Source organism: Electrona antarctica (genome assembly GCF_951216825.1).
Source record: "Electrona antarctica genome assembly, contig: scaffold_503, whole genome shotgun sequence".
NCBI lineage: Eukaryota > Metazoa > Chordata > Actinopteri > Myctophiformes > Myctophidae > Electrona > Electrona antarctica.
The window spans coordinates 14,593-42,041 of record NW_027638567.1 but is presented as its reverse complement, the minus strand read 5'-3'; the positions used below and the strand labels follow the sequence as shown (position 1 = coordinate 42,041).

At 45.5% G+C, this 27,449-nt stretch overlaps 1 protein-coding gene across 3 annotated transcripts; it reads left to right on the top strand.

Moving 5' to 3' along the window:
* Positions 1-150: 150 nt before the first annotated feature.
* On the top strand, positions 151-23,788 carry umad1 (UBAP1-MVB12-associated (UMA) domain containing 1). 3 transcript variants are annotated; one of them, XM_079530844.1, is made up of 4 exons: positions 151-241; positions 1,467-1,576; positions 19,763-19,854; positions 21,337-23,788. In XM_079530844.1, the coding sequence occupies exons 2-4, from the start codon at positions 1,492-1,494 to the stop codon at positions 21,643-21,645; spliced, it is 486 nt and encodes a 161-aa protein (XP_079386970.1). In that variant the 5' UTR covers positions 151-241; positions 1,467-1,491; the 3' UTR covers positions 21,646-23,788. The 3 variants fall into 3 exon arrangements, with proteins under 3 accessions (XP_079386970.1, XP_079386969.1, XP_079386968.1); XM_079530843.1 differs by having other exon boundaries at positions 187-367; XM_079530842.1 differs by lacking the exon at positions 151-241 and adding an exon at positions 536-600.
* The last annotated feature ends 3,661 nt before the right edge of the window (positions 23,789-27,449 follow it).

Sequence of the window (27,449 nt, the reverse complement as noted above, 5' to 3'; positions counted from 1 at the left end):
CTCCCCCAACACCACGTGACACCCCGCTACGACACATCCGGCCCGGTCGGGTCCCCCCCACCGGAAATGAACACGGCTGTGTGGATTTATTTATAGTTTTTCTTTTTAGTTCCGCTTTAGAGTTGGATTCAACCAGAGTCCGGAACTAATAGTGGGGAGAGATGCGGTTTCTACACGGACGGGATTGAAGCCTCACACAGTCAACAAACAATAACAACCAACACGGAAACAAGTGACACTTGTTAGTCTCATTAATATTCATAGTATTAATATGACTGTATATCATTATGATGTGAATGTTATTGTTTAATGTTTAACTGACAATTATTAGTCACTCCCTGAACATTCACACAACTTTATTGACAAGGTAGGTGTCTGTCTGTCTGTCTGTCTGTCTGTCTGCCTGCCTGCCTGCCTGCCTGCCTGCCTGCCTGTCTGTCGGTCAATGTATCAATGCTGCAATAGGCTATACTTTGTTTACAAGTTAAAGTAGGAAATTCAAAATGTACTACTTTAACTTGGAGTAGAAGAACAATCCCAGCTCTCCAAGCAGGTCCATGTGTCTCCTGTTACAGGCCTAATGGTGGATTTCATTTTATGGTATTGTATTTCATGTTGTATATTATGTAATCTGCCTCGTTAGGATCTGGGGTGTATCAGTCAGTTTGGTATTCACTTGATCATTGTTTGCAAACCGCCATGTTGGTTTATTGTCATTGTTTATGTAAAGTGTAAAAAGTGTCTTCTTCGGAAGCATGACACTTAAATAAAGAATCAATCAATCAATCAATCAACAATCATGTACTTGAGTGAAAGTACAAACGTATTTGTTTAAAAATGTACAACAAAGTACCAACAGTAGTTATTTATCTCATTATGCAGAATGTCCCTTTTCGAAAGTTCAAAAATGTATAGAATACAACTGTTCTGAAAATAGCAGATCTACAAGCTCACAATGTGACACATTGTGAGCTTAATGTAGATTGTAGATAAGTACAATATTTCCTTCTGAGAGTAAAAGTACTGAATATTGTAAATAGTGAAGAAGAAGTAGGTAGTACTGAGCTACCTGGACACAAAGTCCTGAAGAAAGTAAAAATCACACCTGTGTGAAGTGAGTGGGCGGCGCTAATATATTAAAGTCTATCTCATGTTGATTAGGTGATGTAATGGTGATGTAAAACAAACATTAAACGCCATTAACAATAAAGAGACAATATGACGTAAACGACACATTATGACGTAAATGTTCCCTTCATTGTTCAATAGCGTTTACTAAACAAACATTGAACTAAAGACAAACATTAAACGTATGGTATAGGAGGAGCTAGCACCCCTCAAAAATATGACAGGCTGTGTGTGTGTGTGTGTGTGTGTGTGTGTGTGTGTGTGTGTGTGTGTGTGTGTGTGTGTGTGTGTGTGTGTGTGTGTGTGTGTGTGTGTGCGCGCGCGCGCGCGTCCAACAGGCTGACAGACAGGCTGACAGACAGGATGTTCAGTTTCCTGGGTCTCCGCAGTAAGGATTCTAAGAAGACGTCGTCTGAGAGAGAGACAGATGGAGGCTTCGTCATCGTTGGTGAGAGAGAGACACACACACACACTGAAATCTTTATCACACATGGACACACAGCCTTGATGGCGAGGTGGTGTGCACGCAGCCGCCTGGGTGACGGCAGACTGCTGGGCGAGTGCTGGCGCTTTGGCATGTTTACAGGGTTTGATGAGGACAGATCAACATATGGAATGAATTCTGCACTGGCCATATATGGAACGTGTCTTGAGTTTACTGGGTTTGATGAGGTCAGGTCAACATATGGAATGAATTCTGCACTGGCCATATATGGAGCGTCTCTTGAGTTTACAGGGTTTGATGAGGTCAGATCAACATATGGAATGAATTCTGCACTGGCCATATATGGAGCGTGTCTTGTGTTTACAGGGTTTGATGAAGTCAGATCAACATATGGAATGAATTCTGCACTGGCCATATATGGAGCGTGTCTTGAGTTTACAGGGTTTGATGAGGTCAGATCAACATATGGAATGGCAGAACCCTCAGTCCTAAAGGGATAGCACAACAAAAATAATGTTTCCATTTAGGTCCTATGCAGTCATACATGGCATGAAGAAATGGTTATGGCAAAACTTAACTTAAATAATAATCACTATTATTATTATTATTATGGGTCCATAAAACATTTATTCAGCTCTTTTGAATGCATTAATTGCATACACTATTCGGTGATATATTTTCTGCCTATTCGGGCCGAAACCGAATAGAACGAAAATGCATTTTTAGCCATTTTCTGCCGAATATTTTCTGCTGAATATTTTCTGCCGAATATTTTCTGCGGCCGAATATTCGGTGTATCACTAACAACAAATCTAAATCATTTCAGGATTGGGTGGAAAAATAAGGGGGGTGATCACCCATTTAATCCATTTAGAAAAAATGTCTTCTAAATCCTGACAGTTTTCTGAAAAAAAACCTTATGTTTCTATGTCAGTGGTGGTCAACCTTTTTCACGGCAGGGACCCCCAGAATGATGATCTGTATTTGCCGGGGACCCCCATCTGACAATATGTTGCTCCAGGGACCCCCAGAATGATGATCTGTATTTGCCGGGGGCCCCCATCTGACAATATGTTACTCCAGGGACCCCCAGAATGATGATCTGTATTTGCCGGGGGCCCCCATCTGACAATATGTTACTCCAGGGACCCCCAGAATGATCTGTATTTGCCGGGGACCCCCATCTGACAATATGTTACTCCAGGGACCCCCAGAATGATCTGTATTTGCCGGGGACCCCCATCTGACAATATGTTGCTCCAGGGACCCCCATCTGACAATATGTTGCTCCAGGGACCCCCATCTGACAATATGTTGCTCCAGGGACCCCCAGAATGATGATCTGTATTTGCCGGGGGCCCCCATCTGACAATATGTTACTCCAGGGACCCCCATCTGACAATATCGGGAGTACAGCATCACTCCCGATCTTCCGCCGTAGTCTGAAAACCCACCTTTTCAGACTCCATCATGGCCCATAGCACTTACCCTACCCCCCTTAGACAGCACTTCTTAGACTTATATAGCATTTGAAACAGACTTATAGCATGTCATGTAGACAGCACAATAAGTTTTACATATGTGATGTATTCCCATGCTTTTTGTTCTTGCTTATTGTAAGTCGCTCTGGATTAAGAGCGTCTGCTAAATGCCTAAATTGTAATTGTAATATGTTACTCCAGGGACCCCCATCTGACAATATGTTACTCCAGGGACCCCCATCTGACAATATGTTACTCCAGGGACCCCCATCTGACAATATGTTACTCCAGGGACCCCCATCTGACAATATGTTACTCCAGGGACCCCCATCTGACAATATGTTACTCCAGGGACCCCCATCTGACAATATGTTACTCCAGGGACCCCATCTGACAATATGTTACTCCAGGGACCCCCATCTGACAATATGTTACTCCAGGGACCCCTATCTGACAATATGTTACTCCAGGGACCCCCATCTGACAATATGTTGCTCCAGGGACCCCCAGAATGATGATCTGTATTTGCCGGGGACCCCCATCTGACAATATGTTACTCCAGGGACCCCCAGAATGATGATCTGTATTTGCCGGGGACCCCCATCTGACAATATGTTGCTCCAGGGACCCCCAGAATGATGATCTGTATTTGCCGGGGACCCCCATCTGACAATATGTTACTCCAGGGACCCCCATCTGACAATATGTTACTCCAGGGACCCCCATCTGACAATATGTTACTCCAGGGACCCCCAGAATGATGATCTGTATTTGCCGGGGACCCCCATCTGACAATATGTTACTCCAGGGACCCCCATCTGACAATATGTTACTCCAGGGACCCCCATCTGACAATATGTTACTCCAGGGACCCCCATCTGACAATATGTTACTCCAGGGACCCCATCTGACAATATGTTACTCCAGGGACCCCCATCTGACAATATGTTACTCCAGGGACCCCTATCTGACAATATGTTACTCCAGGGACCCCCATCTGACAATATGTTGCTCCAGGGACCCCCAGAATGATGATCTGTATTTGCCGGGGACCCCCATCTGACAATATGTTACTCCAGGGACCCCCAGAATGATGATCTGTATTTGCCGGGGACCCCCATCTGACAATATGTTGCTCCAGGGACCCCCAGAATGATGATCTGTATTTGCCGGGGACCCCCATCTGACAATATGTTACTCCAGGGACCCCCATCTGACAATATGTTACTCCAGGGACCCCCATCTGACAATATGTTACTCCAGGGACCCCCAGAATGATGATCTGTATTTGCCGGGGACCCCCATCTGACAATATGTTACTCCAGGGACCCCCATCTGACAATATGTTACTCCAGGGACCCCCATCTGACAATATGTTACTCCAGGGACCCCCATCTGACAATATGTTACTCCAGGGACCCCCATCTGACAATATGTTACTCCAGGGACCCCCATCTGACAATATGTTACTCCAGGGACCCCCATCTGACAATATGTTGCTCCAGGGACCCCCATCTGACAATATGTTGCTCCAGGGACCCCCAGAATGATGATCTGTATTTGCCGGGGACCCCCATCTGACAATATGTTACTCCAGGGACCAACTGGTACCGTGTGAGTGGTTGCACAACATCGAACAGGAATGTTTCTGTATTAACATTTAGGTGCAGTGTTTGCACATTGTATCTCCTTATTTGCTATCGGTGTTGCCAGGTCTGCTTATTATAAGGGACTTTGGCCTTGTTTTTTTCTCGTGTGTATATATTGGTGGTTGTGTGTTTTTCGGGGGCTTGTTTCTAAAGCGTAGTTGCTTATTTGGCTCCTAAATGTTGTTTAGCCAACCCTGCAACACCCGGATACATTTATAGTTGCAAAAAAAGAGAGATTTCAACCTTACTACTAGTTTGTACTACTAGGACTTTGCAGAGGAAATTATGCTAAAAAAAGAAAAAAATGTATGCACATTTATAATAATTATTAAAATAATAATAATAAATTAATAATTTACATGTGGGAGATATCTAAAATATATATATATTACAGGCATTTTTAGGGATGCACGATTAATCTGTAGCATAATCGTCCATAAAAAATACCATATTGGTCTCAAAATAATACAGATTATTTAATCGGTTTTCACCAGCGAAAAAATGTAAAAATGAAAAAACATTCTACATTTAATGTGTGTTCTCGTCTCATTCAGTTGTGAAAACAGACACTTGGAAGAGAGTACAGGCTGTTTATTGATTGATTGAATACTTTATTAACCCATTTTTGGGCGGGAACCCCTTTTGGTGTTAGCATTATGTTATGCTTTAGCTATTGAAAAATAGCAGATCTACAAGCTCGTAGCGCGCCACCGAGTGGCGCGCTACGAGGTTGTAGGTCTGCTATTTTTGAAAAATCGAAGAACGACTGACATAGAAACATAGCTTTTTCAGAAAACTGTCAGGATGTAGAAGACATTTTTACAATCTGATCTCAGGTCAAAATGGGTTAACAGGCTATGGGCCAATCAGCCCCTATAGCAAGGTTCCCCAATACATTTTCCTCAAGGGCCATATTTTGACTAGGGAACCAGGCTGTGGGCCGAGTCCGCACGCGCGAAAATTGGGTTTTTTATTTTTTTCATTAATTAATCAAAAATTGTTCTCAACCAGTGGTCCGGGGACCACCAGTGGTCCGGGGACCACCAGTGGTCCTTGAGGGGGTGCCCAGTTTGACATGCATCGGCTACTGACCCCCATTTAATGCCATTTATATCTGGGACACTCCCCCAAGACAAAACAAAAAACCTTTTTTTTTGTGGAAATTGTTCCAGGGGCCACAAGGGGGCGCTCCGTGGGCCGCAAATGGCCCGCGGGCCGCCTATTGGGGAACCCTGCCCTATAGGGCCTATAGGCTTGTTTCCATTGTGGTCCTCGAATCGGTATCGGCAGATCCTGACCCTGCACGGAGGTCGGATATCGGTCATAATTTCATAATCGTGCAGCCCTAGAGATTTTGAAGCCTCTGTGGGGGGTATTTATATGCAGATATCATGACCAATGGCATTGAGGGGGGGGTATTTATATGCAGATATCATGACCAATGGCATTGCAAGACTAAACGATGAACATCAATGATGGCGTTTAGGTGAAAAAAAAGAACAGAAAATATATTTATGAATTAAAGGACCACTTCACCACTTTTCAACATCTCTTCATATAATTGGTCCTCACTAATTCATGATAAAACACCACCATTTTTTTCTACTCGGTCTGTGTCTCTTAGGAGGGCTGTGGGCAGTTCAGAAACCCGTCCACCAGTGACATCATCAATGGGGAATCCAAGCTAATAGAAACTGCAGGCTTTCTAGTCCTGAAAAGTTGCAATGCGAAAATGGAAGCCATCATTCTCACGATAATAAAAATCTAAACATTTTTGTAAAAAAATAAATTGCCTAACGATGATGTCACTGGTGGACGGGTTTCTGAACTGCCCACAGCCCTCCTATGAGACACAGACTGAGTAGAAAAAAATTGTGCCATTTTATCATGATTTTTAGTGAGGACCTATTATATGAAGGTTGAAAAGTGGTGAAGTGGTCCTTTAAGTAATTGAATAAAATACAAATGTTGCCCTGAAGCTACGATGGGGCTTACATGGCAACATGTGGTTCTCAAACATGTTCATGTCAAGGAAAACTCTAAATTAACCCATTATATATATATATAATAATTAACCAAGCCTAAAATCAGGGAAAGTCAGCCAAAAATTAGGGAAATAAGGAAAAGTCTAAATTAATACTAGCAACAACAAAACTCTAAATGAAAGTAAAAATCATGTCATAGAGACTGACTGACGGTTATATAGTGTATGATTCAACTCTTACAATGTTCTAGAAGCTAAGTCGTGATTGCATGCAGAATCTTAATGATAATAATTAACCCATTCTGGGCGGGAAGTCGGGAACCCCTTTTGGTGTTATCATTATGTTATGCTTTAGCTTGTAACGATCAGATATTACTATCACTGTTACCATTATTTAAATTGCGAATGATCTCCTCTTAGGATACAATCTGATAAAGTGGAATGTAAAGAATTGGCCTAAATAAGCAGCAGTAAACACAGTCAGAAACAAAGCTCACGTTAACCTTTTATCTAATCAATGCAAGAAATCAAAATACAGTTATACAGACAGAGTTACACAGCGAGTTGAATGATGAATGAATGGTCCGAGTCAGTGGCGTGCACAGATAGACACTAGGGGGTGCTAGAGCACCCCCTGCCCTTTTGGCAATGTGCCCTTTTTTTTTGATTTTTCAAAAATAGCAGATCTACAAGCTCATAGCGCGCCACTCGGTGGCGTGATATGAGCTTGTAGATCTGCTATTTTTCAATAGCTAAAGCATAACATAATGCTAACACCAAAAGGGGTTCCCGCCCAAAATGGATTAAGGCAACCGGCCGGTTCCACGCGCTGCACAAGGTGCCCTTTTTTAACTTGAGCACCTGCCCCTCTAAATGTCTGTGCACGCCACTGATAGTAAGTCCCCGTAGCGACGTAATCCAACTGAATCCACTCCAAAGGAAGAGGAAGAACGACACCTCGGATCCTCGCGGGACGAAGAAGTAAATAAATAAATAAATAAAAGACGAACGATCTCACCAATTCAGAAGGACGTCTCGAGCCGCTTCATATAATGAGCACAATCGTTCTTGTAGCTATAGCTTTGGTACAGAGACAAACATGTCCAGGTCCCACGTAGACTCCCTGTTTGTTTGTCTCTCCAGGTCTCTCTCAGGCCGGTAACCTCCGCCTACTTTATGGGCGTTGGGCCAACTCCAGACCCGTGTCAATCAAAAAGATATCAAATCATAAACATAGTCTTTAAAACCCCCCAAATAATAACAAAATCACAACGTAGACAGCACAGAATATATATAGGACCTTACCCTTGACAGATGGCGTTAATTCAGAAATATTAAATAATACAACATGCACTTTTAAATGTTGATATTAAAATAAATCATTGTATAACATGTGTGGCAGTTGCTACAAGCTATTGAAAAATAGCAGACCTACGAGCTTGTAGGTCTGCACATTTTGAAAAATCGAAGAACGACTGACAGAAACATAGCTTTTTCAGAAAACTGTCAGGATGTAGAAGACCTTTTTAGAATCTGATCTCAGGTCAAAATGGGTTAAGAATCACAATATAAATGGAATGCCTCGAGATCGTATGGAACTATCTAACTAATTAATACAGTATTATTATGAAAATAGCAAATCCAGTGCGTGCGTGTGTGCGTGTCATGCTTGCGCGTGCGTGCGTGGCGTGCGTGGCGTGCGTGTGTGTGCGTGCGTGCGTGCGTGCGTGCGTGTGTGCGTGTCATGCTTGTGCGTGCGTGCGTGGCGTGCGTGGCGTGCGTGCGTGCGTTCGTGCGTGCATGCGTGTCGTGCGTGCGTGCGTGGCGTGCGTGGCGTGCGTGCGTGCGTGCGTGCGTGTCGTTCGTGCGTGCGTGTCGTGCGTGCGTGCGTGTCGTGCGTGCGTGCGTGTCGTGCGTGCGTGCGTGCGTGCGTGTCGTGCGTGCGTGCGTGCGCGCGCGTGCACATGTCTCCATCTGACACACAGATGGTGTGGAGGAGGAGTTGCGTGCTGTTGTTATTCTTGGTTGAGGAGGCTGCGTGTGCGTTATCAACTCCTGCCACTAGGTGGAGCAGAGGCTCATGGAGCTCACCATGCATGTGGCTTTAGGCTTAGTTAGTAGTTCCATGCTTAAAGGTTCCCAAACCTTTTTCATGTCAAGGACCCCTAAACAACAATATAGCCCGCGGACCCCCATTTGAAAAGACATCCCAGGGACCCCCATAAGGACCCCTAAACGACAATATAGCCCGTGGACCCCCATTTGAAAAGACATCCCAGGGACCCCCATAAGGACCCCTAAACAACAATATAGCCCGTGGACCCCCATTTGAAAAGACATCCCAGGGACCCCCATAAGGACCCCTAAACAACAATATAGCCCGTGGACCCCCATTTGAAAAGACATCCCAGGGACCCCCATAAGAGAAGATTTGTACGTCTCTAGCAGTGATTCTCAACCCGTTTAATTTCAAGGACCCCCAGTTTGACATGCATTAGGCTACGGACCCCCATTTAATGGCATTTCTATCTCTGGGACCCCCGATTTATATTGTAAAATCAATGTTAATGTAACTGAGAGTATAAAAATGGAACCTTTAGGGTCCATTTGTACACTCTCTGAGTTACAGACCCATAAGGGTCCATTTGGTTCCATTTGTACACTCTCTGAGTTACAGACCCATAAGTCACCCATAAGTCACCCACCCACTCACCCATAAGAGTGGGTGGGTGGATGGGTGGGTGGGTGAGTGAGTGAGTGAGCCACTGTTCTTTTGGGCACATGAACGAGGCACAGCGGAGACGGGAGCGCAAAATGATCCAAAGTTTACAATAGCTACTCCCAGAGTCCCATTGATGATCCGATCACCATATAGCCTACAATTATTATGCATATGCCATGTTAGCTATACAGTTTTATAGATCATGCTGAGCTAAACATGTGTTAATTTTGAAGTATTTATATTTAAACCAGATGAAGAAAGTCTCCACTCGGATCCCCACACACAGTGACACCCCTCCATGTTTAAGCACGACAGACAGACAGAATATTCTGTACACTGCAGTGTTTTTTATGCTTTGTACTGCGTAAAATTAACATCCCTTCTCCGTCTCCAACTGTGCAGCTCCTTATCCGCCACATAGTTTGCTTACTTTCCTTTATTTGCTGCGGATTGCATTCCCACCTGCACCGAATCGAAATCAAGTGCGATTGGAAGCGAAGCGAAACCCCCGTTTTTGGTCAGAGTAGAATGCGGTTCTTTGCTGCGCATTAGGATTCCAGGAGAGACAACAGGCTGTATTGATGTTGGTACCATTAGGAGAGACAACAGGCTGTATTGATGTTGGTACCATTAGGAGAGACAACAGGCTGTATTGATGTTGGTACCATTAGGAGAGACAACAGGCTGTATTGATGTTGGTACCATTAGGAGAGACAACAGGCTGTATTGATGTTGGTACCATTAGGAGAGACAACAGGCTGTATTGATGTTGGTACCATTAGGAGAGATAACAGGCTGTATTGATGTTGGTACCATTAGGAGAGACAACAGGCTGTATTGATGTTGGTACCATTAGGAGAGACAACAGGCTGTATTGATGTTGGTACCATTAGGAGAGACAACAGGCTGTATTGATGTTGGTACCATTAGGAGAGACAAGAGGCTGTATTGATGTTGGTACCATTAGGAGAGACAACAGGCTGTATTGATGTTGGTACCATTAGGAGAGATAACAGGCTGTATTGATGTTGGTACCATTAGGAGAGACGACAGGCTGTATTGATGTTGGTACCATTAGGAGAGACAACAGGCTGTATTGATGTTGGTACCATTAGGAGAGACAACAGGCTGTATTGATGTTGGTACCATTAGGAGAGACAACAGGCTGTATTGATGTTGGTACCATTAGGAGAGACAACAGGTTGTATTGATGTTGGTACCATTAGGAGAGACAACAGGCTGTATTGATGTTGGTACCATTAGGAGAGATAACAGGCTGTATTGATGTTGGTACCATTAGGAGAGATAACAGGCTGTATTGATGTTGGTACCATCAGGAGAGACAACAGGCTGTATTGATGTTGGTACCATCAGGAGAGACAACAGGCTGTATTGATGTTGGTACCATTAGGAGAGACAACAGGCTGTATTGATGTTGGTACCATTAGGAGAGATAACAGGCTGTATTGATGTTGGTACCATTAGGAGAGATAACAGGCTGTATTGATGTTGATACCATTAGGAGAGACAACAGGTTGTATTGATGTTGGTACCATTAGGAGAGATAACAGGCTGTATTGATGTTGGTACCATTAGGAGAGATAACAGGCTGTATTGATGTTGATACCATTAGGAGAGACAACAGGTTGTATTGATGTTGGTACCATTAGGAGAGATAACAGGCTGTATTGATGTTGGTACCATTAGGAGAGACAACAGGCTGTATTGATGTTGGTACCATTAGGAGAGACAACAGGCTGTATTGATGTTGGTACCATTAGGAGAGACAACAGGCTGTATTGATGTTGGTACCATTAGGAGAGACAACAGGCTGTATTGATGCTGGTACCATTAGGAGAGACAACAGGCTGTATTGACGTCGGTACCATTAGGAGAGACAACAGGCTGTATTGATGTTGGTACCATTAATAGGAGAGACAAACAGGCAAACGTCGATCAAAATAACAATTCTACTACATTCTCTAATCGTGTCGACTTCGTGTGAATTTACACTGTGTGAAAAGAGGAGTTAACGGGCAATTATGGGCACTGTATTTTGCCCGCTAACCTCAAGTTTAGCAGCATATACAGTTGATATACGCTAATATACAGGTGTGATGGTACATATACAGTTAATATACGCTAATATACAGGTGTGATGGACCTGGTACAGTTCAGGAGTTTAGCGGAGTTTGTTGGAAAGTTTAACGGGAGTTTCCAGTAATATACACATCCGTATTCCATGCTTTTTGCGCAGTGTTAGTAATGCAGGTTATAGATAGGATCCAACAGGACAGGCTGCAGGGGACCCCCGGAAAAGATTTGGCAATGTCTCGGGACCCCTGCCCCGCCCCTTCCCGACCCCCAATATAAATTGACTGCTACAATAACCTTAATAATAGAGACAATACACCATAAATAAATACTGAAACCAGATATAATCATTATGGAAGGTGTATGCATGTACTATGTGTACTATATGTAAACTCTTCATTTCCACTTTCCAGCCTTTCAGTTGCAAAAAATAATTTGGGGACCCCCCAAAATAAATTGACTCACCTCTTCAGACTCAACCTTAAGCCCGTAGCACTAGCGCTATGGGGGGGTAGCGTGTAGCGTCTCAGTAAACTATAGGATCATAGAATGCAGAGAGACAGTGTAGCGTCTCAGTAAACTATAGGATCATAGAATGCAGAGAGACAGTGTAGCGTCTCAGTAAACTATAGGATCATAGAATGCAGAGAGACAGTGTAGCGTTTCAGTAAACTATAGGATCATAGAATGCAGAGACAGTGTAGAGTCTCAGTAAACTATAGGATCATAGAATGCAGAGAGACAGTAAACTATAGGATCAAAAATATCTGCTCATACCAAAAATAAAAAAGGTATGATTTTGAAGATGCGCGTGCATCCACTTCCATTCTAAGCCCGGCATTCAAAGCCCTGTATCTCAGAAACGACATTGAGGGGCAGTTTCTGGCCCAGACAAGCGTTTTCAACGCACCAAAACACACCTCACTGGCTGCACCCTAACCAAAACACACCTCACTGGCTGCACCCTAACCAAAACACACCTCACTGGCTGCACCCTAACCAAAACACACCTCACTGGCTGCACCCTAACCAAAACACACCTCACTGGCTGCACCCTAACCAAAACACACCTCACTGGCTGCACCCTAACCAAAACACACCTCACTGGCTGCACCCTAACCAAAACACACCTCACTGGCTGCACCCTAACCAAAACACACCTCACTGGCTGCACCCTAACCAAAACACACCTCACTGGCTGCACCCTAACCAAAACACACCTCACTGGCTGCACCCTAACCAAAACACACCTCACTGGCTGCACCCTAACCAAAACACACCTCACTGGCTGCACCCTAACCAAAACACACCTCACTGGCTGCACCCTAACCAAAACACACCTCACTGGCTGCACCCTAACCAAAACACACCTCACTGGCTGCACCCTAACCAAAACACACCTCACTGGCTGCACCCTAACCAAAACACACCTCACTGGCTGCACCCTAACCAAAACACACCTCACTGGCTGCACCCTGACCAAAACACACCTCACTGGCTGCACCCTGACCAAAACACACCTCACTGGCTGCACCCTAACCAAAACACACCTCACTGGCTGCACCCTAACCAAAACACACCTCACTGGCTGCACCCTGACCAAAACACACCTCACTGGCTGCACCCTAACCAAAACACACCTCACTGGCTGCACCCTAACCAAAACACACCTCACTGGCTGCACCCTAACCAAAACACACCTCACTGGCTGCACCCTAACCAAAACACACCTCACTGGCTGCACCCTAACCAAAACACACCTCACTGGCTGCACCCTAACCAAAACACACCTCACTGGCTGCACCCTAACCAAAACACACCTCACTAGCTGCACCCTAACCAAAACACACCTCACTGGCTGCACCCTAACCAAAACACACCTCACTGGCTGCACCCTAACCAAAACACACCTCACTGGCTGCACCCTAACCAAAACACACCTCACTGGCTGCACCCTAACCAAAGGGAATGAGGAAGCAGTGTTGTTTTTGGCAGAACATTTCTATTTTAGTTTTAGTCTCTTGAATAGCTTTAATTTAGTTTTAGTCACATTTTAGTCACCCGGAATGTTTTAGGTTAGTCTAGTTTTAGTCGACTAAATATCATGAGATTTTAGTCGACTAAAATGTGTTTTGGCGGGCCTTGTTTTGCTGTCGTAATGGCTGATTTTACACTTGCTGTGAGCTTGTAGATCTGCTATTTTCAGCATGCAACAAAGTGTAAAATGACTTATACTGGAGTATAAGTCATTATACTTATACTATACTAGTCCCTTCCTAACATTTTAGTCTAGTTTTTATTTATTGACAAAATCAACAGTATATTTAGTCATAGTTTTAGTCATCATGGCTTAGTTTTTATTTGGTTTTTATGTAGTTTTCGTCAGTGAGAAAAGGTAGTCGACAAAACATTTTTCGTCATAGTATTAGTCGACTAAAACAAAACTGTGAGGAGGTCCATGTTGGCCGACAAACAGAACACAACTGGAACAGAATCAAGACATTAATCAGGGGCACGGTGGCACAGTCGGTAGTGCTGTCTCCTCACAGCTAGAAGGTCCTGGGTTCCATTCCCACAGTCGGTAGTGCTGTCGCCTCACAGCTAGAAGGTCCTGGGTTCCATTCCCACAGTCGGTAGTGCTGTCGCCTCACAGCTAGAAGGTCCTGGGTTCCATTCCCACAGTCGGTAGTGCTGTCTCCTCACAGCTAGAAGGTCCTGGGTTCCATTCCCACAGTCGGTAGTGCTGTCGCCTCACAGCTAGAAGGTCCTGGGTTCCATTCCCACAGTCGGTAGTGCTGTCTCCTCACAGCTAGAAGGTCCTGGGTTCCATTCCCACAGTCGGTAGTGCTGTCGCCTCACAGCTAGAAGGTCCTGGGTTCCATTCCCACAGTCGGTAGTGCTGTCGCCTCACAGCTAGAAGGTCCTGGGTTCCATTCCCACAGTCGGTAGTGCTGTCTCCTCACAGCTAGATGGTCCTGGGTTCCATTCCCACAGTCGGTAGTGCTGTCGCCTCACAGCTAGAAGGTCCTGGGTTCCATTCCCACAGTCGGTAGTGCTGTCGCCTCACAGCTAGAAGTTCCTGGGTTCCATTCCCACAGTCGGTAGTGCTGTCACCTCACAGCTAGAAGGTCCGCTATGGGTGCTGGCGGCGTGTTTCCTCCTCCGCGTCATCGGTGCCCATACCCGAGGCGGGGTTGCCGAAAGGGCCTTTCTGTGTGGAGTTTGCATGTTCTCCCCGTGTCCCCTAGGGTAGGTACCCTCACATGTTCTCCCCGTGTCCCCTAGGGTAGGTACCCTCACATGTTCTCCCCGTGTCCCCTAGGGTACGTACCCTCACAAAAAACATGCAGTAATCCTGGTCTCTAAACTGCCTCCCCCTGGCCAGCCGGGGCGCCTGATGGAGGGGAAAGGAACTGGTTGGAATAACGCGTTCCTTCCACGCGCTACGTCCAACCAGGGAAACTCCCCCCTGACAGGTGTAAAGGAGCAACTTGAACACTCGGGCATGAAGGAAGCATGAGTTCAAGTCCGTTGCTCTCCCCATGTCCCCCATATATGGGGACCAGGTTGGCGGAGGGTGTGTAGAGCCCAGGATCACATTAGATAATAATAATGAAAAAAGTTACAAAAATCGTGGGATAAAAAAATTATAGATAAAAAATACATTAAGCAATATGAACATGACATGAAACTTGAACGTATTCACAAATGGCAAAACATTGTTTTGACAAGCCGGTAAGGTTATATGTTGTTATTATTACCTCTGATTTCAGTAAATAAATACTTAGTAGTCCACCTTTTTTGTTTTTGGTATGAGCGGAGATTTTTGATCCTATAGTTTACTGTCTCTCTGCATTCTATGATCCTATAGTTTACTGTCTCTCTGCATTCTATGATCCTATAGTTTACTGAGACACTACACTGTCTCTCTGCATTCTATGATCCTATAGTTTAATGAGACGCTACACTGTCTCTCTGCATTCTATGATCCTATAGTTTACTGAGACGCTAAACTGTCTCTCTGCATTCTATGATCCTATAGTTTACTGAGACGCTACACTGTCTCTCTGCATTCTATGATCCTATAGTTTACTGAGACGCTACACTGTCTCTCTGCATTCTATGATCCTATAGTTTACTGAGACGCTACACTGTCTCTCTGCATTCTATGATCCTATAGTTTACTGAGACGCTACACTGTCTCTCTGCATTCTATGATCCTATAGTTTACTGAGACGCTACACGCTACCCCCCGTAGCGCTAGTGCTACGGGCTTAAGGTTGTGTCTGAAGAGGTGAGTCTTCAGATTATGGCGGCAGATTGGGATTAGGACGGTGAGTGAGTCTGCAGTTCTGACTGCGATGGGGATTTCATTCCACAGTCTGGGAGCCAGAAGGGAGAAGAGTCTGGGACAAGTGGAGCGTTGTCCCGGCTGTTCCAGCCAAGGTTCGGACAGCTTCCCTTGTGTTAGCTGATCTGAGCGTGTGTGTGTGTGTGTGTGTGTGTGTGTGTGTGTGTGTGTGTGTGTGTGTGTGTGTGTGTGTGTGTGTGTGTGTGTGTGTGTGTGTGTGTGTGTGTGTGTGTGTGTGTGTGTGTGTGTGTGTGTGTGTGTGTGTGTGTGTGTGTGTGTGTGTGTGTGGGGGAGGTGACATGTGATAGTTTTGGCTGGTTGAAGACCAAACGAGCTGCGGCATTTTGGATCAGTTGGAGAGGCTTAAGTCGACATGGGGGGGGGGTATTGAAAGTGAGCCCCCACAAAAATGTGAAATGTGTTTTAATGATAATATAACGCTGTTCTCCCAGGAGTCTTAGTTGAAGCGTTCTAATCCATTAATGTGATCAGGACGGACCGGCAGGCGTTGAGCACACATAATCCTGACCTCTGTACACAGCATGGTTACTGTACTGTCTGTCATACTGTACACAGCATGGTTACTGTACTGTCTGTCATACTGTACACAGCATGGTTACTGTACTGTCTGTCATACTGTACACAGCATGGTTACTGTACTGTCTGTCATACTGTACACAGCATGGTTACTGTACTGTCTGTCATACTGTACACAGCATGGTTAGAGTACTGTCTGTCATACTGTACACAGCATGGTTACTGTACTGTCTGTCATACTGTACACAGCATGGTTACTGTACTGTCTGTCTGTCATACTGTACACAGCATGGTTACTGTACTGTCTGTCATACTGTACACAGCATGGTTACTGTACTGTCTGTCATACTGTACACAGCATGGTTACTGTACTGTCTGTCTGTCATACTGTACACAGCATGGTTACTGTACTGTCTGTCTGTCATACTGTACACATCATGGTTACTGTACTGTCTGTCTGTCATACTGTACACAGCATGGTTACTGTACTGTCTGTCTGTCATACTGTACACAGCATGGTTACTGTACTGTCTGTCTGTCATACTGTACACAGCATGGTTACTGTACTGTCTGTCTGTCATACTGTACACAGCATGGTTACTGTACTGTCTGTCTGTCATACTGTACACATCATGGTTACTGTACTGTCTGTCTGTCATACTGTACACAGCATGGTTACTGTACTGTCTGTCTGTCATACTGTACACAGCATGGTTACTGTACTGTCTGTCATACTGTACACAGCATGATTACTGTACTGTCTGTCATACTGTACACATCATGGTTACTGTACTGTCTGTCATACTGTACACAGCATGGTTACTGTACTGTCTGTCATACTGTACACAGCATGGTTACTGTACTGTCTGTCATACTGTACACAGCATGGTTACTGTACTGTCTGTCTGTCATACTGTACACAGCATGGTTACTGTACTGTCTGTCATACTGTACACAGCATGGTTACTGTACTGTCTGTCATACTGTACACAGCATGGTTACTGTACTGTCTGTCATACTGTACACAGCATGGTTACTGTACTGTCTGTCATACTGTACACATCATGGTTACTGTACTGTCTGTCATACTGTACACAGCATGGTTACTGTACTGTCTGTCATACTGTACACAGCATGGTTAGAGTACTGTCTGTCATACTGTACACAGCATGGTTACTGTACTGTCTGTCTGTCATACTGTACACAGCATGGTTACTGTACTGTCTGTCATACTGTACACAGCATGGTTACTGTACTGTCTGTCATACTGTACACAGCATGGTTAGAGTACTGTCTGTCATACTGTACACAGCATGGTTACTGTACTGTCTGTCATACTGTACACAGCATGGTTACTGTACTGTCTGTCATACTGTACACAGCATGGTTACTGTACTGTCTGTCATACTGTACACAGCATGGTTACTGTACTGTCTGTCATACTGTACACAGCATGGTTACTGTACTGTCTGTCATACTGTACACAGCATGGTTAGAGTACTGTCTGTCATACTGTACACAGCATGGTTACTGTACTGTCTGTCTGTCATACTGTACACAGCATGGTTACTGTACTGTCTGTCATACTGTACACAGCATGGTTACTGTACTGTCTGTCATACTGTACACAGCATGGTTAGAGTACTGTCTGTCATACTGTACACAGCATGGTTACTGTACTGTCTGTCATACTGTACACAGCATGGTTACTGTACTGTCTGTCATACTGTACACAGCATGGTTACTGTACTGTCTGTCATACTGTACACAGCATGGTTACTGTACTGTCTGTCTGTCATACTGTACACAGCATGGTTACTGTACTGTCTGTCATACTGTACACAGCATGGTTACTGTACTGTCTGTCATACTGTACACAGCATGGTTACTGTACTGTCTGTCATACTGTACACAGCATGGTTACTGTACTGTCTGTCATACTGTACACAGCATGGTTACTGTACTGTCTGTCATACTGTACACAGCATGGTTACTGTACTGTCTGTCATACTGTACACAGCATGGTTACTGTACTGTCTGTCTGTCATACTGTACACAGCATGGTTACTGTACTGTCTGTCATACTGTACACAGCATGGTTACTGTACTGTCTGTCATACTGTACACACCATGGTTACTGTACTGTCTGTCATACTGTACACAGCATGGTTACTGTACTGTCTGTCATACTGTACACAGCATGGTTACTGTACTGTCTGTCATACTGTACACAGCCCGTAGGGCTCTATTGTCGTGTGTGTTCCTCTGTAAGAGACGGTGTAGTGAGGGAATGTGTGACCGCTTTAATGTGTGTCCTCTATAGAGCGTCGCAGTCCCGCCCCCTACCATGGACCAGGAAATGATTCTCCGTTCATTTTCCTCATAGACATTTCAGAAAGTATTTATTTAAAGACGTTTACGCCGCGGACAAAGCCAACTCGAGTCGTGACAAATCATGACAACAAACAAAATTTTTGGGGCCGAAAAAATTATTAGAAAGAAGAACGGCAGGTTACAACACTTTTTTTGTTTTGTTTTTCTTCTTTGTAATTATTTGTTTGGTCCAAAATATTGTTTGTGTTGTCATGAGTTGTCACGACTCCAGTTGGCTTTGTCCGCGGCGTAACCATATTTAAATAAATATAATAAAAATGCATTGGGATTCATTTCCTGGTCCATGGTAGGGGGCGGGACTGCGACGCTCTATATGAGAGACTGTCTAGTGAGGGAATGCGTGACCGGTTTAATGTGTGTCCTCTGTAAGAGACGGTGTAGTGAGGGAACGTGTGACCGGTTTAATGTGTGTCCTATGTAAGAGACGGTGTAGTGAGGGAATGTGTGACCGGTATAATGTGTGTCCTCTGTTTAGGAGAGACGGTGTAGTGAGGGAATGTGTGACCGGTATAATGTGTGTCCTCGGTTTAGGAGAGACGGTGTAGTGAGGGAACATGTGACCGGTTTAATGTGTGTCCTCTGTTTAGGAGAGACGGTGTAGTGAGGGAATGTGTGACCGGTTTAATGTGTGTCCTCTGTTTAGGAGAGACGGTGTAGTGAGGGAATGTGTGACCGGTATAATGTGTGTCCTCTGTTTAGGAGAGACGGTGTAGTGAGGGAATGTGTGACCGGTATAATGTGTGTCCTCGGTTTAGGAGAGACGGTGTTGTGAGGGAATGTGTGACCGGTTTAATGTGTGTCCTCTATAGGAGAGACGGTGTAGTGAGGGAACATGTGACCGGTTTAATGTGTGTCCTCTGTATAGGAGAGACGGTGTAGTGAGGGAATGTGTGACCGGTATAATGTGTGTCCTCTGTTTAGGAGAGACGGTGTAGTGAGGGAATGTGTGACCGGTATAATGTGTGTCCTCTGTGTAGGAGAGACGGTGGAGGAACAGAGGAGGAAGAAGCAGAACATGAACACATCGCTGTCGTCCTGCTCCGGCAACGTCATCGTTCTGCCAAACAAGGTAAAGTAAAATAATCATCCTGGTCTCTATACTGCCTCCCCCTGGCCAGCCGGGTCGCCTGATGGAGGGGAAGGGTACTGGTCTCTATACTGCCTCCCCCTGGCCAGCCGGGGAGCCTGATGGAGGGTAAGGGAACTGGTCTCTATACTGCCTCCCCCTGGCCAGCCGGGTCGCCTGATGGAGGGGAAGGGTACTGGTCTCTATACTGCCTCCCCCTGGCCAGCCGGGTCGCCTGATGGAGGGGAAGGGTACTGGTCTCTATACTGCCTCCCCCTGGCCAGCCGGGGAGCCTGATGGAGGGTAAGGGAACTGGTCTCTATACTGCCTCCCCCTGGCCAGCCGGGGCGCCTGATGGAGGGGAAGGGTACTGGTCTCTATACTGCCTCCCCCTGGCCAGCCGGGGCGCCTGATGGAGGGGAAGGGTACTGGTCTCTATACTGCCTCCCCCTGGCCAGCCGGGGTGCCTGATGGAGGGGAAAGGAACTGGTCTCTATACTGCCTCCCCCTGGCCAGTCGGGGCGCCTGATGGAGGGGAAAGGAACTGGTCTCTATACTGCCTCCCCCTGGCCAGCCGGGGCGCCTGATGGAGGGGAAAGGAACTGGTCTCTATACTGCCTCCCCCTGGCCAGCCGGGGCGCCTGATGGAGGGGAAAGGAACCGGTCGGAATGACGTGTTCCTTCCACGCGCTACGTCCGGCCGGGGAAACTCTCTCCCCCTCCTGTCAGGTGAAAAGAAGCGGGCTTGGACTCCTCACGCATAGGAGGAAGCATGAGGTCAGTCCGTTGCTCTCCCCAGGTTGGCAGAGGGAGTGTAGAGCCCAGGTTTACAGGGGGTGCATACGTTGGTCAGACACACCAACAGTCCTACAGGCGACAACACCCGTGCTGCGGGTTAAAAAACCACCTGTGCTGCGGGTTAAAAAAACACCCGTGCTGCGGGTTAAAAAACCACCCGTGCTGCGGGTTAAAAAAACCACCCGTGCTGCGGGTTAAAAAAAACACCCGTGCTGCGGGTTAAAAAAACACCCGTGCTGCGGGTTAAAAAAAACACCCGTGCTGCGGGTTAAAAAAACACCCGTGCTGCGGGTTAAATATTACCCGTGGCTTCCGACATGCGTGGCGGGTTGAAACTAACCCGTGGCAGGTTAAAAGTCCCCCGTGGCGTCCGGCTGTGTGCGGTTATGGGGTTCGGGTGGTGTTTTGGGTACAGGGTGTCTGACTGATGACTGTAGGACTGGTGGTATGTCTAATTACAGTAGTAATTGTAATATTAGTAGTAATGTAAATTAAACTGGGTGAAACTATGGGTTGCAAAAATCCTGGTATAAAAAATGTGTGTGTGTGTGTGTGTGTGTGTGTGTGGTGTGTGTGTGTGTGTGTGTGTGTGTGTGTGTGTGTGTGTGTGTGTGTGTGTGTGTGTGTGTGTGTGTGTGTGTGTGTGTGTGTGTGTGTGTGTGTGTGTGTGTGTTTGTTTCTCTGCAGTCACCTTACGCCACGCCAGCTCGTCCCGCCCCAGCCGCTCCTCCTCCTCCTCCTCCGGCCCCCCTGCAGGCCCCGCCCACTGACCCCGCCCAGGCCGCGCCCCCCGGAGGCGGGCCCCTCCCGGACCTCCTGACGGACGTCCCGTTCGGCCTGGCGCCCCACATTCTGGCCCTGATGCAGGGGGGAGGGGGAGGGGGGGTCCTGTGGGGGGGAGGGGGGGTCGACGCCCTGTCCCGAGACCTCAACCACAACCTGGCCAGCTTCCACTACGACTTCACCCTGGAGAACTCTGTGCTGTGCAGCCAGTAGCGCCCCCTAGTGGCCGCATGGCACACCGCAGCCATCTTGACATAATATATATATATATATATAAGTTAATGGCAGGGTGGTAATTCGGTGCAACTTCCCTTTGACAGCCCCATACATCCAAACATTGACAGCCCCATACATCCAAACATTGACAGCCCCATACATCCAAACATTGACAGCCCCATACATCCAAACATTGACAGCCCCATACATCCAAACATTGACAGCCCCATACATCCAAACATTGACAGCCCCATACATCCAAACATTGACAGCCCCATACATCCAAACATTGACAGCCCCATACATCCAAACATTGACAGCCCCATACATCCAAACATTGACAGCCCCATACATCCAAACATTGACAGCCCCATACATCCAAACATTGACAGCCCCATACATCCAAACAGAAAAGTCCTGATCTGATTGAATTAAACCAGTGGTTCCCAAAGTGGGGTCCGGGGACCCCCAGAGGTCCTTGAGGGAGTTCCAGGGGGTATCCAGCTAAATGATAGTTAGGAACCAAATGAACCCTTATGGGTCTGTAACTCTGAGAGTGTACAAATGGAAATGTACAAATGGAGCCAAATGGACCCGTTAGGACACTCTCAGAGTTAAATTAACATTGATTTTACAATATAAATTGGGGGTCCCAGAGATAGAAATGCCATTAAATGGGGGTCCGTAGACTAATGCATGTCAAACTGGGGGTCCTTGAAATTAGACGTGTTGAGAATCACTGCTAGAGCCGTAAAATTCTCCTCTTATGGGGGTCCCTGGCATATGTTTTTAAATGGGGGTCTGCAGGGCTGATTAGTGTCAATTTGGGGGGTCTTTGACATGAAAAAGTTTGGGAACCACCGTATTAAACAACGTCAAACTCACCAACATTGCAGCTGTATAAAAAGCTAGAATGATCCTCTTTCCATCAGCATAAGGTGTTTGTTTCATAACATCCACCGTAGACATGTTGTTATGAGCTACTTCCTGTCCTTGCAGGTGATTCTTTTTGTTGGAGTTTAGAAGCGCTCGTTAGATATCACTCAGCGGCCCATTGCGTACCGCCTGGTTTGAATGTGCACATAATGCAGGAGGCAGCGGGACGTTGCTTTGCTGAAAATGAGCGCTTCCAAACTCTGATGGCAAGATGGCCGCCGTCTGCATATTATGGTCAACAGCATAGATATTAAGAAATAGATGCCTCATTTGCCGCTGCAGTTCATTGGAGCGACGTGTATCGCAATGAAGGCGGAAGTGCAGTGCTGAAGGCTTTTTTTTTTTTTTTTTTAACAAATCTTTATAACAGTCATGACAATATACATTACAAAACAAGACAAACAAACAAACACAAACAACAAAGTTATTAACAATACAACATGGCAGGGGGGATTAGATTACTAACAGAAAACATTAAAGAGTGAACACAAAGCAACAGTTCTCCGCAGCTTTCTTATTTAGAAGTGCTGAAGGCATTTGCTGAAGGCGACTGCGTCGCTGCCCAAGTGACGTCACTCATGTGACTCCTCCATGTCTCTCGCTGTCACTCAAGTGACTACTGGCCAATCACAGCGCGTCTTTTCCGGGACTTATGTTACGCACGCGGAAGCTTGACAAGCTTCCGCTTTGCTTCCGCTATTCTTCGCAAGGAATGTCGGGAAAATAGTGCCTTCAATGGTGACACACGCCTCAGAGCCGGAAGGGGCGTCTATGTATATATGTCTATGGTCAACAGGATAACTCTGTGCTGTGCGGCCAGGAGCGCCCCCTGGAGGACAACTCTGTGCTGTGTGGCCAGGAGCGCCCCCTGGAGGACAACTCTGTGCTGTGCGGCCAGGAGCGCCCCCTGGAGGACAACTCTGTGCTGTGCGGCCAGGAGCGCCCCCTGGAGGACAACTCTGTGCTGTGCGGCCAGGAGCGCCCCCTGGAGGACAACTCTGTGCTGTGCGGCCAGGAGCGCCCCCTGGGGGAGAACTCTGCTGTGCGGCCAGGAGCGCCCCCTGGAGGACAACTCTGTGCGCTGAAGTGTGATCGCGTAAGCGACGGCGATTAGAGATTTCTGCAGATTCAATCGTTGTGGTTTTCTGGGTTTTCAAAGTAAAAGCCTGTTAAATTGACCTATAGCTAAGCCCCTCCCCAAACTGCTATGGTCCAATCACAGCTAAGCATAACATGGGTTAGAGTCTAACCCATGTTATGCTTAGCTGTGATTGGTGGAGAGATTTGTCTAACTGTTAGACAAATCTCTCCACCAATAGTTTTCCTATATGATAAAACAGTGTTTTTAAAAACAAATGTCACGCACATATGTTTCCAGTGCTACGGCAGGCCTTGTTGACGGATCTGGAAGAGATCTTGAAGGTTCTGGTTCCAAAAACAAACCATTATTTTACTCTTTACTTTACGTTGAGAGCTTGTAGATCTGCTATTTTCGGGGCGCAACCCCAGCACTCTTTATCTACTGGAGATGTGGTGTGTACGACTGTGGATTTCTAAACGAATTTGTTCAACGCAAAAAAATCGATTCGAATTAGAATCGTGATTCCCGTTATGAACGATTCAAAATCGATTCATAATTTCCAAAAATCGATGTAAGCTTACAGTAAACATCATGTATTTTTCAGTCATTTTCAAGTTACTATAGTATAGTCACTTCAATTGGCTGGAGTAGATTGTGATGAAATGTACTGTACTGTACTGTGCTGTACTGTACTGTGCTGTGCTGTACTGTGCTGTACTGTGCTGTGCTGTGCTGTGCTGTACTGTACTGTACTGTGCTGTGCTGTGCTGTGCTGTGCTGTGCTGTGCTGTGCTGTGCTGTGCTGTGCTGCGCTGCGCAGCTGCGCTGCGCTGCGCTGTGCTGTGCTGTGCTGTGCTGTGCTGTGCTGCGCTGCGCTGCGCTGCGCAGCTGCGCTGTGCTGTGCTGTGCTGTGCTGTGCTGTGCTGTGCTGTGCTGTACTGTACTGTGGCTGCACCACTCAAAAAAGTAAAAGCAGTTTGGGGATAATAAGGCAGTCTCTCCACGTTTAAGTCCAGGCTGCTCACTGCTCCGCAAACCAAACGGTTTGGTCGGTTTGGAAATGAATGTGATTTGTTTTTTGTTTCATTAACACGGCCTTCCAGTTTAACACAACGTTGGCGTGTTTTATTTTGTTTTTTTGTGTTCAAGCATCTATCGTATTTATTGTGTTTATGTATAATGTCGTTTCAACGTCATCGTCATATTCAATGTCGTCATATTCAATGTCGTCATATTCAGTTCATATTCAGTTCAATGCATCAGGACAGCATACTTGGTATCTGTACTTTAGTTCATTTATTAACAACTAATCAATTAATTGATTCAACTAAATACAGTCCCTACCCTACTATAACAGTTATACTTGCCAAAAATAAGATACATTTTAAATTTTGTTTGTTGTTTGGATGGAATGATTAATGATTAATTTCTACACCAATTTGTTTGTTTGTTTGTGACAAAATGTTTGTAAAACGTCTGGTGAATGTATTGATTCATGTGTAATAATGAGTAGGGATGTCCCGATACACTTTTTTCCTTTCCGATCCGATCCCATCATTTCTGTGTTAGCCGATACCAGAGAATAATATTTATAGTAATACAAAAAGAAAAAACATCTTATTTTGAAGTCCACTGACCGGGAATAGTGTCTATAGCTATCTAGCTATATATCTGGTGTTGTGTCTATAGCTATCTAGCTATATATCTGGTGTTGTGTTTATAGCTATCTAGCTATATATCTGGTGTTGTGTTTATAGCTATCTAGCTATACACCTGGTGTTGTGTTTATAGCTATCTAGCTATATATCTGGTGTTGTGTTTATAGCTATCTAGCTATATATCTGGTGTTGTGTTTATAGCTATCTAGCTATATATCTGGTGTTGTGTTTATAGCTATCTAGCTATATATCTGGTGTTGTGTTTATAGCTATCTAGCTATATATCTGGTGTTGTGTTTATAGCTATCTAGCTATATATCTGGTGTTGTGTTTATAGCTATCTAGCTATATATCTGGTGTTGTGTTTATAGCTATCTAGCTATATATCTGGTGTTGTGTTTATAGCTATCTAGCTATATATCTGGTGTTGTGTTTACAGCTATCTAGCTATATATCTGGTGTTGTGTTTACAGCTATCTAGCTATATATCTCCGTCTGGTGTTGTGTTTATAGCAGACTCCTCACTCAAATGTGCACTTGCAGTTTGGGCAACTCCAAAGCAAACTCCACATGTCCCGACATTGTATTTACCTGCCAAAAAGTATTGATTCATGTTTAATAATAGGTGAACTTCTATGAAACCACTTCAGCGCTCTACTGATAACCTAAAGTATTGATTCATGTTTAATAATAGGTGAACTTCTATGAAACCACTTCAGCGGTCTACTGATAACCTTCAGCGGTCTACTGATAACCTTCAGCGGTCTACTGATAACCTTCAGCGGTCTACTGATAACCTTCAGCGGTCTACTGATAACCTTCAGCGGTCTACTGATAACCTTCAGCGGTCTACTGATAACCTTCAGCGGTCTACTGATAACCTTCAGCGGTCTACTGATAACCTTCAGCGGTCTACTGATAACCTTCAGCGGTCTACTGATAACCTTCAGCGGTCTACTGATAACCTTCAGCGGTCTACTGATAACCTTCAGCGGTCTACTGATAACCTTCAGCGGTCTACTGATAACCTTCAGCGGTCTACTGATAACCTTCAGCGGTCTACTGATAACCTTCAGCGGTCTACTGATAACCTTCAGCGGTCTACTGATAACCTTCAGCGGTCTACTGATAACCTTCAGCGGTCTACTGATAACCTTCAGCGGTCTACTGATAACCTTCAGCGGTCTACTGATAACCTTCAGCGGTCTACTGATAACCTTCAGCGGTCTACTGATAACCTAATGTATTGATTCATGTTTAATAATAGGTGAACTTCTATGAAACCACTTCAGCGGTCTACTGATAACCTAATGTTACGGTCTACTGATAACCTTCAGCGGTCTACTGATAACCTTCAGCGGTCTACTGATAACCACTTCAGCGGTCTACTGATAACCTTCAGCGGTCTACTGATAACCTTCAGCGGTCTACTGATAACCTTCAGCGGTCTACTGATAACCTTCAGCGGTCTACTGATAACCTTCAGCGGTCTACTGATAACCTTCAGCGGTCTACTGATAACCTTCAGCGGTCTACTGATAACCTTCAGCGGTCTACTGATAACCTTCAGCGGTCTACTGATAACCTTCAGCGGTCTACTGATAACCTTCAGCGGTCTACTGATAACCTTCAGCGGTCTACTGATAACCTTCAGCGGTCTACTGATAACCTTCAGCGGTCTACTGATAACCTTCAGCGGTCTACTGATAACCTTCAGCGGTCTACTGATAACCTTCAGCGGTCTACTGATAACCTTCAGCGGTCTACTGATAACCTTCAGCGGTCTACTGATAACCTTCAGCGGTCTACTGATAACCTTCAGCGGTCTACTGATAACCTTCAGCGGTCTACTGATAACCTTCAGCGGTCTACTGATAACCTTCAGCGGTCTACTGATAACCTTCAGCGGTCTACTGATAACCTTCAGCGGTCTACTGATAACCTTCAGCGGTCTACTGATAACCTTCAGCGGTCTACTGATAACCTTCAGCGGTCTACTGATAACCTTCAGCGGTCTACTGATAACCTTCAGCGGTCTACTGATAACCTTCAGCGGTCTACTGATAACCTTCAGCGGTCTACTGATAACCTTCAGCGGTCTACTGATAACCTTCAGCGGTCTACTG

What these genes read in the sequence shown, in the direction of transcription:
- umad1 (XM_079530842.1), top strand. Translation starts at nt 581, where the DNA reads ATGGTGGATTTCATTTTATG. An exon ending in ATGGTGGATTTCATTTTATG is followed by an intron (nt 601 to 1,466) that starts GTATTGTATTTC and finishes CGCGTCCAACAG; the next exon opens with GCTGACAGACAGGCTGACAG. An exon ending in TGGAGGCTTCGTCATCGTTG is followed by an intron (nt 1,577 to 19,762) that starts GTGAGAGAGAGA and finishes TCCTCTGTGTAG; the next exon opens with GAGAGACGGTGGAGGAACAG.